At 36.1% G+C, this 13,948-nt stretch overlaps 2 protein-coding genes across 2 annotated transcripts in view; one reads left to right on the top strand and one right to left on the bottom strand.

Annotated features, from left to right (window-relative positions):
• LOC109058819 (oligophrenin-1) overlaps positions 1-6,211 on the top strand; it is a 32,685-nt gene extending 26,474 nt beyond the window's left edge. Inside the window, exons 22-24 of the mRNA XM_042724285.1 lie at positions 2,084-2,134; positions 4,526-4,565; positions 4,919-6,211. Of these exons, the coding sequence (XP_042580219.1) occupies positions 2,084-2,134; positions 4,526-4,565; positions 4,919-4,930 (103 nt within the window). The 3' untranslated portion in view covers positions 4,931-6,211. The remainder of the gene's footprint in view (positions 1-2,083; positions 2,135-4,525; positions 4,566-4,918) is intronic.
• A 935-nt stretch (positions 6,212-7,146) lies between these two features.
• The window catches only part of LOC109047709 (androgen receptor-like), an 82,885-nt gene continuing 76,083 nt past the window's right edge, over positions 7,147-13,948 (bottom strand). The window contains exon 8 of the mRNA XM_042724284.1: positions 7,147-11,521. Within this exon, the coding sequence (XP_042580218.1) occupies positions 11,363-11,521 (159 nt within the window). The 3' untranslated portion in view covers positions 7,147-11,362. The remainder of the gene's footprint in view (positions 11,522-13,948) is intronic.

The raw sequence follows: 13,948 nt of genomic DNA, 5'->3' as shown, positions 1-13,948 counted from the left end.
GCGTGGTCCTCTTGGAAGTTTCCTGGTTCACAGTTTTGAGGGATGACCTTTTCTAGGGAACGTCTGGGAGGTTTGATAGTTTATCTAACCAACGGTGCCCACTGGATATAACAGTTGGATATAGTTTTAAATGTTTTTCTAAAATGCATGCATTTGTTTTAACTCGGACCCAGGACTGCTCTTAACTCATCATTTTCACAGCAGTCCTAAAGAACCGCAGCTAGAGTAATGATCCCTTAACTGTAGGGTTTTATCCAGAAAATGCAACAGTTATTTTAATGTTTCACAGGTAGAAGTCAGTTTGATGGCATTTGTGTCCTCATTAACGCAGTTGTTTTCCATCTGAGTAAACTCAAAACTTCTGTGACAAAGGGAGTGATTTTTTTTTTATACAACAAATGCTTTTTAACAGATAAGCACACATGAAATTTCTAGACATTTCTTCACATTAAATTAATGTTGAGTTTCAGTGAAATACAAATATCCAATTTCAGTGCAGGATTTGCAGGGATTGAGAAAACAGAGAGAGAGTTAGTAAACCAAAGGGCAAATCTCTCTCTCGCTCTCAAAAAAAAAAACATAGCAGTACGGTTGTTAATAATAATAATAATAATAATAAAATGTACAGATGAATTAAAACCAATAATGTCTTAATTAAAATCTAATAATAGGCTAAGGTGTTTGAGAATCACTTTAATTATGAACAATAAATCTAATGGAGATCACAAGTGTAAGCAAAGCAGTACTAGCAGTGTTACATCAACAGGGAAAATAATAAAAAATACTGGGAAAATAATAATAATAAAAAAAATGTATATAGTTGATGGAAAGAAGAACAATGCAAGATATTCATAAATGAAAGAAAAATGTAGAAAGAAGTGGTTTAGATAATCATCATTATGTACAGTATTGGGCTGAAGGATGCTTAATTGAACTGCTTTGCTAGCAGGCTAATTAACTCACTCAAATACATATATATATATTGATGTACAATTTCATAAATATCCCCTGCACAGATAAAAAAATTGAGTGTACTGATGAGCTTGAACTTGAATGTGTTGACAGAATGTTTAACTGAGACTATAAATACAATATGTTGTTACCATAACCACATGCTCTGCATAATGCTGTTCCCTATAACACAGGAAATTTATATAACAGTCATATATACTAATATATAGTATAATAAAAGCATGACGTTCATAACAAAGTAAGTGCTTCAGTATATTTATACTCCTAATTCAACAACTCAGATTTTCACCTATGGTATTTTGTTTATTTGCTTGATAAATTAATAAATGTATAAAAGAATTTTATAAAACAGATAGTTCCGGTCCTTGATTCTGATTGGTTGAGCCACGTTCAAAGCTGTTGTAAATTACTCCACAAACTTACACCTTTGTTTACGTCTGTGTGTTGCTCGGCAACCACTTTGTTGCAACCACAACCGTTTCTGAGGAACTACATTGTTTGGCGTAACAACACCCCTTAGCTGTTCTAAATTCACTGTAAACCACAGCTTCTAGGGCTTATTGCTTTATTTTAAAATTGTTTGAACATTTTGTTAATGTTTGGGGTTACATTTTTGGCCACTGTGAATTTTGTTAAGAAAATATTTATTTTTACAGAATAAAATTTCAGACTGAAGTGTATTAAATTTGACTCAAAATACTAAAAACATGACTAAAACAAAAACTTCACAAATTAATTAACCTCATATTGTCCAAATTTCCTTAACAGTTTTAAATGCACATATACATGCACATGCACTGAGTTTCAATGTAAATGTCAGTACTTGTGAATGAAATTCAGCACAAAGACTAACTCAGAACTTGAAACAACTTTACCATGTTTAGGATTCAAGACTCCATCTTCAGCCTCAGAAGAAACTGCAGCATTTTATGATTCCTGTCATGTCTTTAATTATCGTTGCAGCATGTAAACAACAACAGCATGAAAAACTAAATGTGAAAAATATGGACAAAGTTTGACTAGTTGTATTCAGTCTTGTCTTATTTAGTGGATGACTTCTGTTCACGATCAGCGATGCATTGATGTATTCTTTTTCTCTCTTTCCCTGTAGTGTTGCCTCCAAAACCAAATTTTTTGAGAGCGCTTCCAGGCACATGGGGAGGTACGTGTGTGTATGTAAGAGCATGTGCTGGCTCAGGAGTGTGTGCGAGTGAACCTTTTATTGTTTCAAGCAGCTGCCTGACTTCACTTAGAGTGCGGACAGTAAAACTGGGTGCGCTTTTGATGTGGTGCTTTTAAATAAAGTTGTGTTTTAGACAGGACCACATGCTGAAAGTCCTTATGTTACAAACCAAATAAAAACTAGACTAGACACACATCTGATCAGTTGTTTAGTCCTGCATGGCAATATAGTTTAAACCTTTCAAATAGATGGGTACTTAATTGCAGGTAATTCAGTCCAGGTCTGGGAAAAAGCAACATAAAACACACACACACACACACACACACCCTTCAAAAATTAAGATCATCTTTTTATATTCATTCTTCATGTTGTTTCAATCCCTTTCTTTCATGGAGCACAACATGATAAATTATGAGTAATAATTTGGCCACTGTTTTTCAAGCAAATTCTAATGAATTCATTTTCAAGCTTCTAAAAGGATGTAAAAGCATCATAAAACTGGTCCGTATGACTCATGTGCTACACATCTTCTTCATTATCACAGGAGCTTTGTGTTAAAAAAGAGTCTGTTCTAGCTCTTTTCTAACCGAATGTCCAGGTCATGAACAAATTGTTTTTTTGATACTTTTGGAGCTTGATATCCCCTGGTCATAAATGTAATGGACCAGTTTAATGCACTTTTATGTTGATTTTCTGTCAGTTTGATGTTTGAAAAACATCAGTTCTCAGTCATTTTTACTGCATGAAATAGAGCGACATCCTTCAGGTTCCTCCATTTATGTTTCCTAGAAAATTGAAAGTTTCCCAGTTGAATAAGTTATGACAGAATTTTCATTTTTTTTGGGTGAACTATTCTTTTAAGCCCAAGGGTTCACATAAGGTTACTGTGCCTGTAGTATTTTTCCAGACAGGAAAGTGCAGAGAAGTTAAGCTATAGCTTTGCAGTCGGAAGCGAGCTACTGCTCAGATATCAGCTTGTGTGTAATCTAAAATCAGTATGGCCTGATCTTTTACTAAATTGTGAATTATGAAATGACGAGCAGTTTGGCAAGTTCAGCTGCCTGTTCATGTTTAGAAGGATTGTCTTCACCGCTCACGGCTGCTCTCCAAGCCTGCGCACATACTTGTGCAGTTCAAGGCCTTTTACAATGCTAGAACAGATTCCTGAGGGAACTCACAGAGGATACTAAGATAAAAGGCTTGACCAATGCAAAGCATCAAAGTTAACAAAAACCAACGTCTGTAATAAAACACCACACCCTGTTCATTTCACGAGCCCGTGCACAGCGCTCACTATGCAGGTGCCCGTATTTCAGGAGCATAATATCTAATGTACTGGTGACTGAGCAAGTGACATTTTAAAGGAATAATTCAGCCAAAAATGAAAATTCTGTCATCATTTATTCACCCTCATTTCATTCCAAACCAGTATGCTGTTATTTTTTGTTGGAATACAAAATGAGAATTTTGAGGATTCTTTTTCCAGTGATCATGGGCTGTCAAGCTCCAAAATTACAAAATAAGTGGTCTGTATATGCCTCATACATTCATATATTCCAAGTCTTCTGATGCCATACGCTATCTTAAATCAATATTTACTCTCAAATTTGACCAATTATCCAGCTCTCAGATGAAATACGGTTGGACATCATGAACATCAAACATCATTGGCTTAATCATCAGTTTTATATCAGTATTATTTATATATAAAGTTATAGTTTTGATTATTTTGTTGAGATAGCTTTTGTTTTTAGATTTTCAGTTTTCATTTAATTGTAATTTTGCTATGTGCTTTCATCATTTTTATTAGTTTTAATTCTTTCTTAAGTTCTTTCTATAGCTCCTTTTTGTTATTTAGATTTAAATATTTCAGTTTTAGTTTTTATTTATTTATATTAATAATTTCAGTACTGCAGCAAACATATTTCAGTTAGTTGCATTGCTAACATTTCTAATCTTTTAGTTTTTCATCTAATAAATCTATATTTAATTTTATTTTCAGCTTAATTTCAGTTAACAAAAGTGTTTTCAGTAATTTTAGTGAACACGTGAACAAACATTATGATGTCAAAACTGCACCATACTGAATTGTGAACTGTGAGTTAAATGGTTTGATGGTGCGTTCAGGAGCTTTTTGGTGCTCATCCCTTTGTACTGCCATTGTAGTCAAAACTGAAGTCTGAAATAATTTAGTTGTTGAAAATTTCCCACCAAAAAAAACACAAACAAACAAACAAAAAACATGTAACGAATTTGGAACATACAAGAATCTAACTAATGACTGATTTTTCTTTATTGGGTGAACTATAAAAAGTTGAAGTTGCTGAAAAGAATTAAATTCATAATAACTTACTGTTTTGTGTCCTACAGTTCCTCTCCAAATGACTCACCTGCAGCTTCTAAAGATGAGGTACGGCATGTTCGTTCTCATTTTTATTATTAACTCTTTCCCCGCCAGCCACCGCCAAAATTTTTGATCATTTTCATAAAACTTGAATGGCCCCCAGAATGTTTTGTTGTTTTAATATTTCAACATGCAATGTGTCAAAAGAAAGCCTTTAAACAAAAACAATCAAACAAACGAAAACTTTATTCTAGCTTCATGCATTGTTTTTTTTATCAACACTGATATGTGAATGTGGGTATGTCAATGGCGGGGAAGCGTTGTCTCATAAATGATGGAAAATTCCATTAGTGGCAGGAAAAGTGTTAAGGTAACCTACAGTGTTAATGCTCATTATTGTCACTTGTTTGTCTTTGCAGAACTCAAAATAAGAACTGCCTTCCAGTCACTGCTATAACTTGTGGATCAGAGTGTTGTGGACCAATTAATGCACATCAGTGGTCATGAGACTGTGTATCCGTGTATGGCACAGGCCGGCATCTGGTCATGGTTTTGAGAGATGAATTATTGTTACTGACAGAGCATGAAGGAATGCTTAGTTTAGTTTTTTTTTTTCTGAATGAATTGGAAAAGGTACTGTTTTTACTTTATTAAAACTGAGTCTTTGATTCTTGCTCGGATCAAAGAACAAAAAGAAAAGCATTGAATATTTTTTTTCTTAAACATTATGACCTTCCTGCACACAAAAGGAGAACTCCCTTCCATTCTTCCGCTTATTGTGTCTATCAGTATCTCCCCTTTTCTGTGACCTACTTAAGAGACAGATAAGACTTACGGTTTCCAATCTCACTCTACAGATGCACTACCGTCTTCACTCTAAAAGCGATAGAAAGTGCCCAGATGTAATATATAATATTCCGAATCAACACTAATCAGCATATAATTGCGCAGAAGCTGAACATGTTTTATTAATTACCTGCTATTATCTGTGTAATTAGTAACTGGAGAGAGATGAATGACCTGGGTGCTGCTTCTAAATGTTTCTGATAAACAGAGTAGTTACTGTAATTGCAGTGTTGCTCCTTTTATCTGCCGAGACTTGCTAGTGGTGTTCCAGCAACAACAAAAAAAAGGGATCAAGGACCTTTCTTTACTTCGACTAGTCCACAGAGCAAAGTTTGCTTCAAAGAGCTTTTCTCTCTCGCTCTTTCTCTCTCTCTTTCTCTTTTTAAATTGTCAGTTGACCTTACTGATATAAAGATTAGTTTTTGGAGCTTAACCAGACTTTTAAACCGAATCATGAGCCTTTATCGATTTTTTGGGTCATTGTGTATCTTGAATGTGAAAGTTAAAGATTTTGTCTCATCCTCATGTTCACACAATTGTAAATGTGGGAATTTAAAAAAAAAAAAAAAATAAAGTATATGTCAATTTTTTTTGGTGCCTAAGATTACAATAAGGTTAAAATTTTAGGTCACTTTATGCGGGTTTGGCATAAACTTAGCTTCAAATTTGAAGCAGACTGGAGCGCATTCTTATTTAATATCATTATCATAAAGCTCCAAATTTCCAGTTGACATTTTATGTATTTTTTGTAAATATTTTGTTTCTTAAGCTGTTTGTCAAGCTCTTAACAGTCCCTAAACCTCGTTTGAATGTACTGCTGCAGGAAATTTTTTTAACTTTATTAAAAAAAAAAAAAAAATGATGAAGTGTGTTTGTTTTTTTTTTCTTATGAACGTAAGCCGTAGATGAAAGTGCACTGAGCCAACACAAAGTAGAAATAGAAATGGCCTCATCATAATTATCAATAAATAAATGGGAGGAGAATAGACCCTTGGAATCCAGTTAAATTATAACAGCTGTGCATCAGTCAAAATCTGAAATGCAAAAAAAGTCCAACCTATAGAGTTTAGACAAGTTCCCATTGTTTAGGTCCACTCAATTCAGGGTGTCTCCCGAAAAATGACAGGGAACAACTTTAAGATTTTCAAATATTTTTTTTTTATTGAACTGAAACAATAAAACACAAACAAACCCGATTTACACAGGCTCTACACAACAGTTATCAGATAAGCATTTTCCACACGAGTAGAAAGCAGTTCGCAAACTGCTCGAAAGAAATCGCTAGTTAACAACTGTCAATACAACATTACATAGCAGTAGGCCTACTAAATAATCTGCGAAAAGCGTGCGTGCACAGACACACACCCACTCTCACATACAACTGCTGTAAAAAAGACTATAAAGTTACAAAGATATAAGTAACAAACATTGTTTAAGCCAGAATTTCCTCTTCTAGTCATATAAAGCCAAACTATCAAGCTGTTCCTTCTGCATAGACAGGAATTATTCACACCAGAGAAAAAAGCTGTAAAAAAGCATTCGCTTATGATTAGTCGTGTAATTGCTCGTATCAGCCAGCAAAGAAAGTAAAAGACCCAAGTCATGTTACATATGTGCGAGTTTTTATACGGTGTACAAAGCTGAAACAGGACACAAATAGATGGGGAAACTATATCAGTGAGAAATCGTTTGGTAACACAAAAAGAAAGCAGGAAGCATCCTGGTGACATGCAGACTGTTAAGACTCAGGTTCTCTTGTTCATGTGATAGCAGAAACATTGGGAGGATCCAAGCAAACCTTAACACAGGCCAAATTCTGTATTTTGCAAAAGACACCAAAAAATGCTGCTTTCTTCCCCTTTTTAGCCCCTATAAGAGCGGCGAAGCAGAGCCTGCTACAGATTTACAAGAGCGCATATAAACATACACATTTTTGCTATTGGTTGATCACACCGCACACAGTAAATCCAGTAAATTTAATAGACTTTAATTGAAAAACAACACGAAAAGTTTTACATCATAGCTCGTAAGAGATGTGTTAAGAAAAGTCCCAAGTCAGCTTATGGATCATCTAAGTATATCTGAGTATTTTCACGAGCGCAGCGCGAGGTGTTACAAAGAGTGTAGCTCACTGACATATTACAAACTTTCTATTGTAAACAGACAATAGAAACAAGAGAGTGTGTATCCCGTAAAGTCGGTGTTTGCATGCGAGTGCCCCCTCCGAAAGTCCGCCGGCTAATGGACAACTGTGTGATCAGACTTTGGCTTCGGCTCCGTCCTACAGCGTTGCATGTTCGTGGTGAAAGTCGCGAGCTCTTTTTTTTTTGGCAGGGTAAAAGTGCAGTTTGGAGTTCTGCAAATTCTAATGAGTGCTTTTGGGCCGCCTAAATGGGTAAACACCTGCGTGTAATTGCGCGGTGCTCGGTGCTGTCAGCGCAGAGGAGCTGTCTCTGACAGCATATTCTCTGTCTGGCACATTCAAACCGTCAACATGCTCCGCGGCGACAAGAGCCCCAGCAGCTAAACCACATCTCGTCGTTTTAAACCGGCGGAAAACTCCGTGCTCTGCCTAAAGTACACCCCAGGTCACCGCATGCCTGACAAAGACAACACAGCGCCGCGATTTTGGGGCTCTTTAAAGAGTAATCTACATACATAACGCTGCAGGCATTATTCAATCATTTAGAAACGGAGAGCGTACGGAGGGAAAAAGATGACACGACGTCTAGATAATACGTGCTGCACCGGGGTATGAGGAAAGCGAGTAAAGAGGTTCCTTTCTGACAGATAAATAGAGAATGATTTAATTGAAGCAAAAGTTTTTTTTTTCTTTTTGTCTTTTGTCTCGTTTCAAGCCATGGCTCACCCGAAAAGGATCCCTCAAGTTGTTCCAAACCTGTAAGCCCCCCCCACCCCCCGGGCTGATAAAGATACGAATAAATAAATAAATAAATAAAATGCTGGTCACCGAACAGATGATGACAGCCATCGACTTCCATAGCATTTTTACCATATATGCAAGTCAATGGCTACCGGAAACTGTTCAGTTACTAACATTCTTCAAAATATGTTCATTTCAGAAGAAATAACTCATACAGGTTTGGGACAACTTGAGGTTGAGTAAAAGAAAACTTTCATTTTCACTTTAATTTTTGGGTGAACTATGTTAACACCCTCGAGGGTGGTAAAGTACAGCTTTAGCACCACTTGTAGTTGATTTGAGACAGCTGATGGTGATTAAGATATTTGGTACGAGTTTCTATAAAAAGTAACAGTACTGTCCCATGTCAGCACATTGGCTACGCAAAGGTCTTTTTTCTTTTCTTTTCTTTTTTTCAAAGCTGTGCACCATTTGAAGCATGTTTTGGTATTCTGAAAGAGTGTGTTAAGCATGTGATTATTTATTTCTAGCGGGGAGAAATACAAATCCCTCAGTGGCACTTGCTATAAAGGAAAGATATGAAACTGTACTGTAAAACTATTGACTACATCCATACATTAGCACATAGAAAGGTTGAAAAGAACCATGCTTAACTTTTACATATACTGTATAAACAAGCAGGGATGGACTGGGAGTAAAAAACAGCCCTGGATTTTCTCCCAAATAGGTCCACCACAACTACAAACAGTAGCTACTATCTTACAATATTACAGAAATCCTATCGCATATATGGCAAATAACATCACAAAACCCATAATAGTAACCCTGCTGACAAAAACAATAGAAACCATCACAGAAATTTGAATGTTTTCCACTACAAATGCCATTACAAACATAAACCACAACTTTTAACCATTAAAACCATTAAATAATGGGACATATTTCATTCGAATTTAGTGGCTTTAATAAAAGCCATGAATAGAAGGTGACCAATTACTAGAGACCAACAGTTGCCATTACAGTTGCCATTAAAACCAATAAAATTTTCATTATAATCAGTAAAATCATTACAAATTATGTGATGGTTTCTATTTATTTACATTTTTTTCAACAAAGGATTGAAATAAATGTATTATTGTATGAACCAAAATACTTGAAATCTACAATGATAAACATAAACCTAGAGTCTAGAAATCTGAAACAACAGAATTCTTCAATTTGAGTATTCATATGCCTCTGTGTGTATGCGTGCATGTGTGTGTGTGTCATGTTAATCAGACTAATCACCTTATAGGCTACTTAATTTACTAAATGTTCTAACTCGGTAGCTTTCAAATGTAACCCGCTGTTGAATTGTTGCGATCTCTTTATGAATGAATGGAATATTCATGCCAGACAAAGCAGAGTGATAAATGGACCCTCGGACTAGGGTTGTCCTAGGATTTTACTGCAGTGCTATAGGCTACATGCTGTGTATAGTGAGAAAGGCGAGCAAAGGTAACCTGATGTAATGTTTATCGTCATGTCTTTTGCTTGCCATCACGTGCCCACGCTCCTTCGCGTCAGTTTCACTTTTTAATGGGCAAAAATAGATTGCATTAGTGCCCCTTTTTTCGGCCATCAACGTCACTTAATCTGACACTTTTTCTTTGATGACGAACCAGCCAGGCCGACAGCCGTTCTGGACTTATCCAGAACATCCAGATGGCCAGTCCACCCCTGTATACAAGAATATTACCTTGCCAAATCTTCCATTAAGGACAGTGAAAGAGAAAGAGAGAGTAACTTCATAAGAGCCTTATTGGAAACAGTACCGTTTCCTAACAATATCCATTTAGCTTACTGGAAATGCAGTTTGGTTGGTTTGAATATCTAGGGCTTTAGCATGCAATAATTTGTTTGTTGTTTTGTTGATGGATATGAAGACAGCATGCATAGATTTATATATATATATGTGTGTGTGTATATATTTGAGGATCACCAATGCTTACCCAAGCGTAGCTGTATTTATGTTCTATGTACAAACTGTCAACAAAAATCCCCTAAACCTGCACTTAAATATCCAGGTTGCAAAAGAGGGCACTGAGCGCCGTCTTAACAAAAGTCTGCTGTCTGGAGGAGGCAAGTCTTGATGACTGTGAGATGTTTTTCTTTTTGTTGTTGTTGTTTTTTTTTTGTTTTTTTTTAAGTGTGTTGTAGTTTCGGTTTTAGTGGCAAAACCCAACTGTGACAGATTTTCAAATTGAAGTCACAAATTGTCTCATCCCAAATGAATGATGCCTTTTAAAAAGCTTTTACAAAGAGCCTCTACATTTCATAAGAAATGAATGAAGCACTTGTTTTACAATCAATAAACTAATAAAGCAGGGAGGAGACTGATGGCCAGCCTGCTGTACTGAAATCCATATTGTTGTAATACAGTTCTGTATTTAGTAGTGTGTTGTTCTACCTAAAAAGAGTAAAAGTCACAAACGAAGAGACTCTGTCATGGTTTTTTGTCACGTTCTGATATATTTCTCTATGCATGCTGCTTTGCTTTGTCCTGATCTCTCAAGTCAATAAATGAAACCTTTTGATCCTGCGATGCATAGAGATTAGAGCCAGGTCACAGACTCTGAAAGAGATCTGTGCAGTGTCCTTTCTTTTTTTTTTCCTTTTATTTTTGATTAAGGGCTCAGATGAAAATTCAGTGTCATATTTTTTCCAACCTGTCCACCAGGCAACGTGCTGTAACTCTTTAAGTATAACTGCTGGTTGAAAGAAAGAACAAAACCTGCTTCACACCATGCTGTCAGTTTGAGAAAATGAGCTCAAATGATTTCTGAGGAGAGGATAGACAACTGTAATGATGTAATGGTCCCACTACTTTTCAGGGCCATTTTTCAAAAGGAGAGAGAGAGAGAGATGACATTGATATAGAAAGGGAGGCAGGGATAGAAGGGGAGAAATAAAAAAATAAAAAATAAAAGATAAAAAAAATCATTCATCATTCAGTCCCATTGCTCGATTCAAGTCCAGATTAAAAGCATTGCAGGCTGGTTTAGGCTGGATCAAACTGGATTAGTCCAAACTGACTGGCTCATATGGCCTGGGTAGGGTTGGTATGGATCAGTAGTTCAGGGGTGTAGTCTTGTCATTTGTGAAACAGGATTGGTTTAGACAGGCCGGCGAGGATTTTTGGCACCTGGACCGAGATGATTTCTGCAATCATTTCGGGAAAGCTGACCTTCGTGGGCAGAGACCGAGCTTGGACAAAGAGGTCAAAGGTGAACTGGTGCAACTTCTGAACAATCTGGGTGAGGGTGAGAAAAGAGAAAAAGAGGGGAAACAAGAACAAGCAAAATGACAACATGAAAAAATGAAGCGATAGAAAAGTTCACTAAGAATGTAAAGTGTCATTATTTCCATGTGCTGCCTGCATTGTTTTAAAATCAGATTTACTTAATAAATAACATAAACCAGTTAATGACACAAACACAGAAAAAAAAAAAAAAAAATATATATATATATATATATATATATATATATATATAGAAAATTAGCAGTGAGATCTGTGCAGTGTAAATATATAAAATTAGCAGTGAACTCAATGCGCATGTTGCAGATCACCATCTGAGGCCGGTTCTGAGTGTTCAGTTGTGGATGATGCAGCAGACTACCACAATCTGGCATACTATACTGAGATTGTACTAGGGTTGGGCTGATAAACGATGCCATCGTGTATCGGCGATGGCTGACAGATATCACGATGTTGAGCCGTCATCGTGATACCTTTTCCCCACCCCCCTCCATGTACTACATAACCCCTAAATTTGAATACGAGCTTGTGTTTTACTTTCACTTTCGAGATTCGCGTTCACACTCACTCTGTTTATACTACGGAGTGGCAGTATTTACCACACATTTTACAAGATTAGATGTTTGTCAGTGGTGCTCAGGATCTGAAAATCATTCACCATCTTCCCCAGTCATCTCATCTTACTCTCTTTATGTGGTAAGTGAAATTTTATGTACTGTAATGTAACAGGCTACCGCTAACAAGCGGCTAACCATGTCCCTTTAGTGACTCTGTAGAACGCGTTATCTGTTTTCTGTGCCTTTCCGTAGACATCATCCAATGCCCATTTGGTAGACATCGCTCAACCCTAGACTGTAAAGCATTCACCTGCATTAGCTCTTTAAAATGATGACTACACAGCACATATTCCTGGTCTTAATGATCTTTTCTATCATTTGATGTATTACTGCTGCCATCATCAACAAAAATGTACAAAAAGTCTTATTCATAAAATTCATTTTACTCTCTGGTTGAAGTGGAGGGAAATCAAGGAGCGGGAAGGCCTGGAATCGGACGCAGATGTTGCGTTGTTTCTTCCTGGTAGGTGAGTAACGTTGATTTTGCATCGTTTCACACAATTTATCTGTGTTGACTTTTATTTGAATATGTTTGTGTGCCATCTTCGCTTGTTTCCATGTTCGTCGTTGCTATGGTTGTGTACGTACTTGTGGGGCGGAGATATCAAAATAGGGGTGAGGTCCTGTTGGGCTATGGGCGTGTTTGTTTTGGTGCTTTCAAATATCAACATCGTTTGGCAAAATTTGCTTAGTGCACCTTTAAGTGTAACATATGGTAAATTAGGCATTAGGCATTCCAGTAGCTTGGAAAGTAGAGCACTGTGCTAGCAAAGACACAGTCATGGGTTTAAAGGGATAGTTCACCCAAAACTGAACACAAAATATAATTTTGAAGAATGTGTGTAACCAAACATTTGCTGGTCCCTATTGACTTTCATAGTATGGGAAAATAATATTTGAAAAAAAAAAAAAAATACTACAACTGTTTGGTTACCCAGAGGTTTGAAACAACTTCAGGGTGAGTAAATGATGACAGAATTTTCATTTTTGGGTGAACTAACCCTAAGTCTCAAGAACTAGGTCTCATGCGATGGATCAACTGATAAAATGCACAACCTGAATGTAGTGTATGTCACTTCAGATCAAAGTATCTGCAAAATTCAAATAGCGCTGAGTATTGTGAATAAGGTACATCAATAATGAGCCTAATTTACATATAATGGTGTGTTTGTGCTGAAAAGAATGACAGTTAATTTAAATACACTTTCAGCACATTTAGCATCTGGTTGAAACTGGACTGCAGATTGTTAATGATTAAAAAAGAAAATGCATGGAATAGTGGCACAACCTTTTAGTGAATTTGCCTGTAATTTTCTTTTTTGTGTATGAGAACACACACTTCCACTCAAAAGTTTGGGGTTTCTAAGATTTTGCAATGTTTTTGAATGAAGTCTCTTATTCTCACCAAAGCTGCCTTTATTTGATCAAAAAGACAGCAAAAACAGTAGTGCTGTGAAACTGTATTACAATTAAAAGTAACTCTTTTCTATTTCAATATCTTAAAAAATGTAATTTATTCATGTGATGGCAAAGCTATTTCTTAGCATCCATTACTTCATTCTTCAGTGTCACATGATCCTTTAGAAATTATTTTAATATGCTAATTTGGTGCTCAAAATTGTTTCTTATTATTATCAATGTTGATAAAAATTGTGGTCCTTCACATTTTGTGGAAACCATACTTTTTATTAATAGAAAGTCTGAAAGAATAGAAAGCATTTACTTGAAATAGAAATGTTCTGTAACAATGTAAGTATCTTTACTGTCACTTTTGTTCAACATGATAAATCTTTGCTGATGAATG

Source organism: Cyprinus carpio, chromosome B5 (assembly GCF_018340385.1).
Source record: "Cyprinus carpio isolate SPL01 chromosome B5, ASM1834038v1, whole genome shotgun sequence".
NCBI classification, from domain to species: Eukaryota; Metazoa; Chordata; class Actinopteri; order Cypriniformes; family Cyprinidae; genus Cyprinus; species Cyprinus carpio.
Note: the sequence above shows the minus strand (reverse complement) of the source record. Positions and strands in the feature narration are given on the sequence as shown.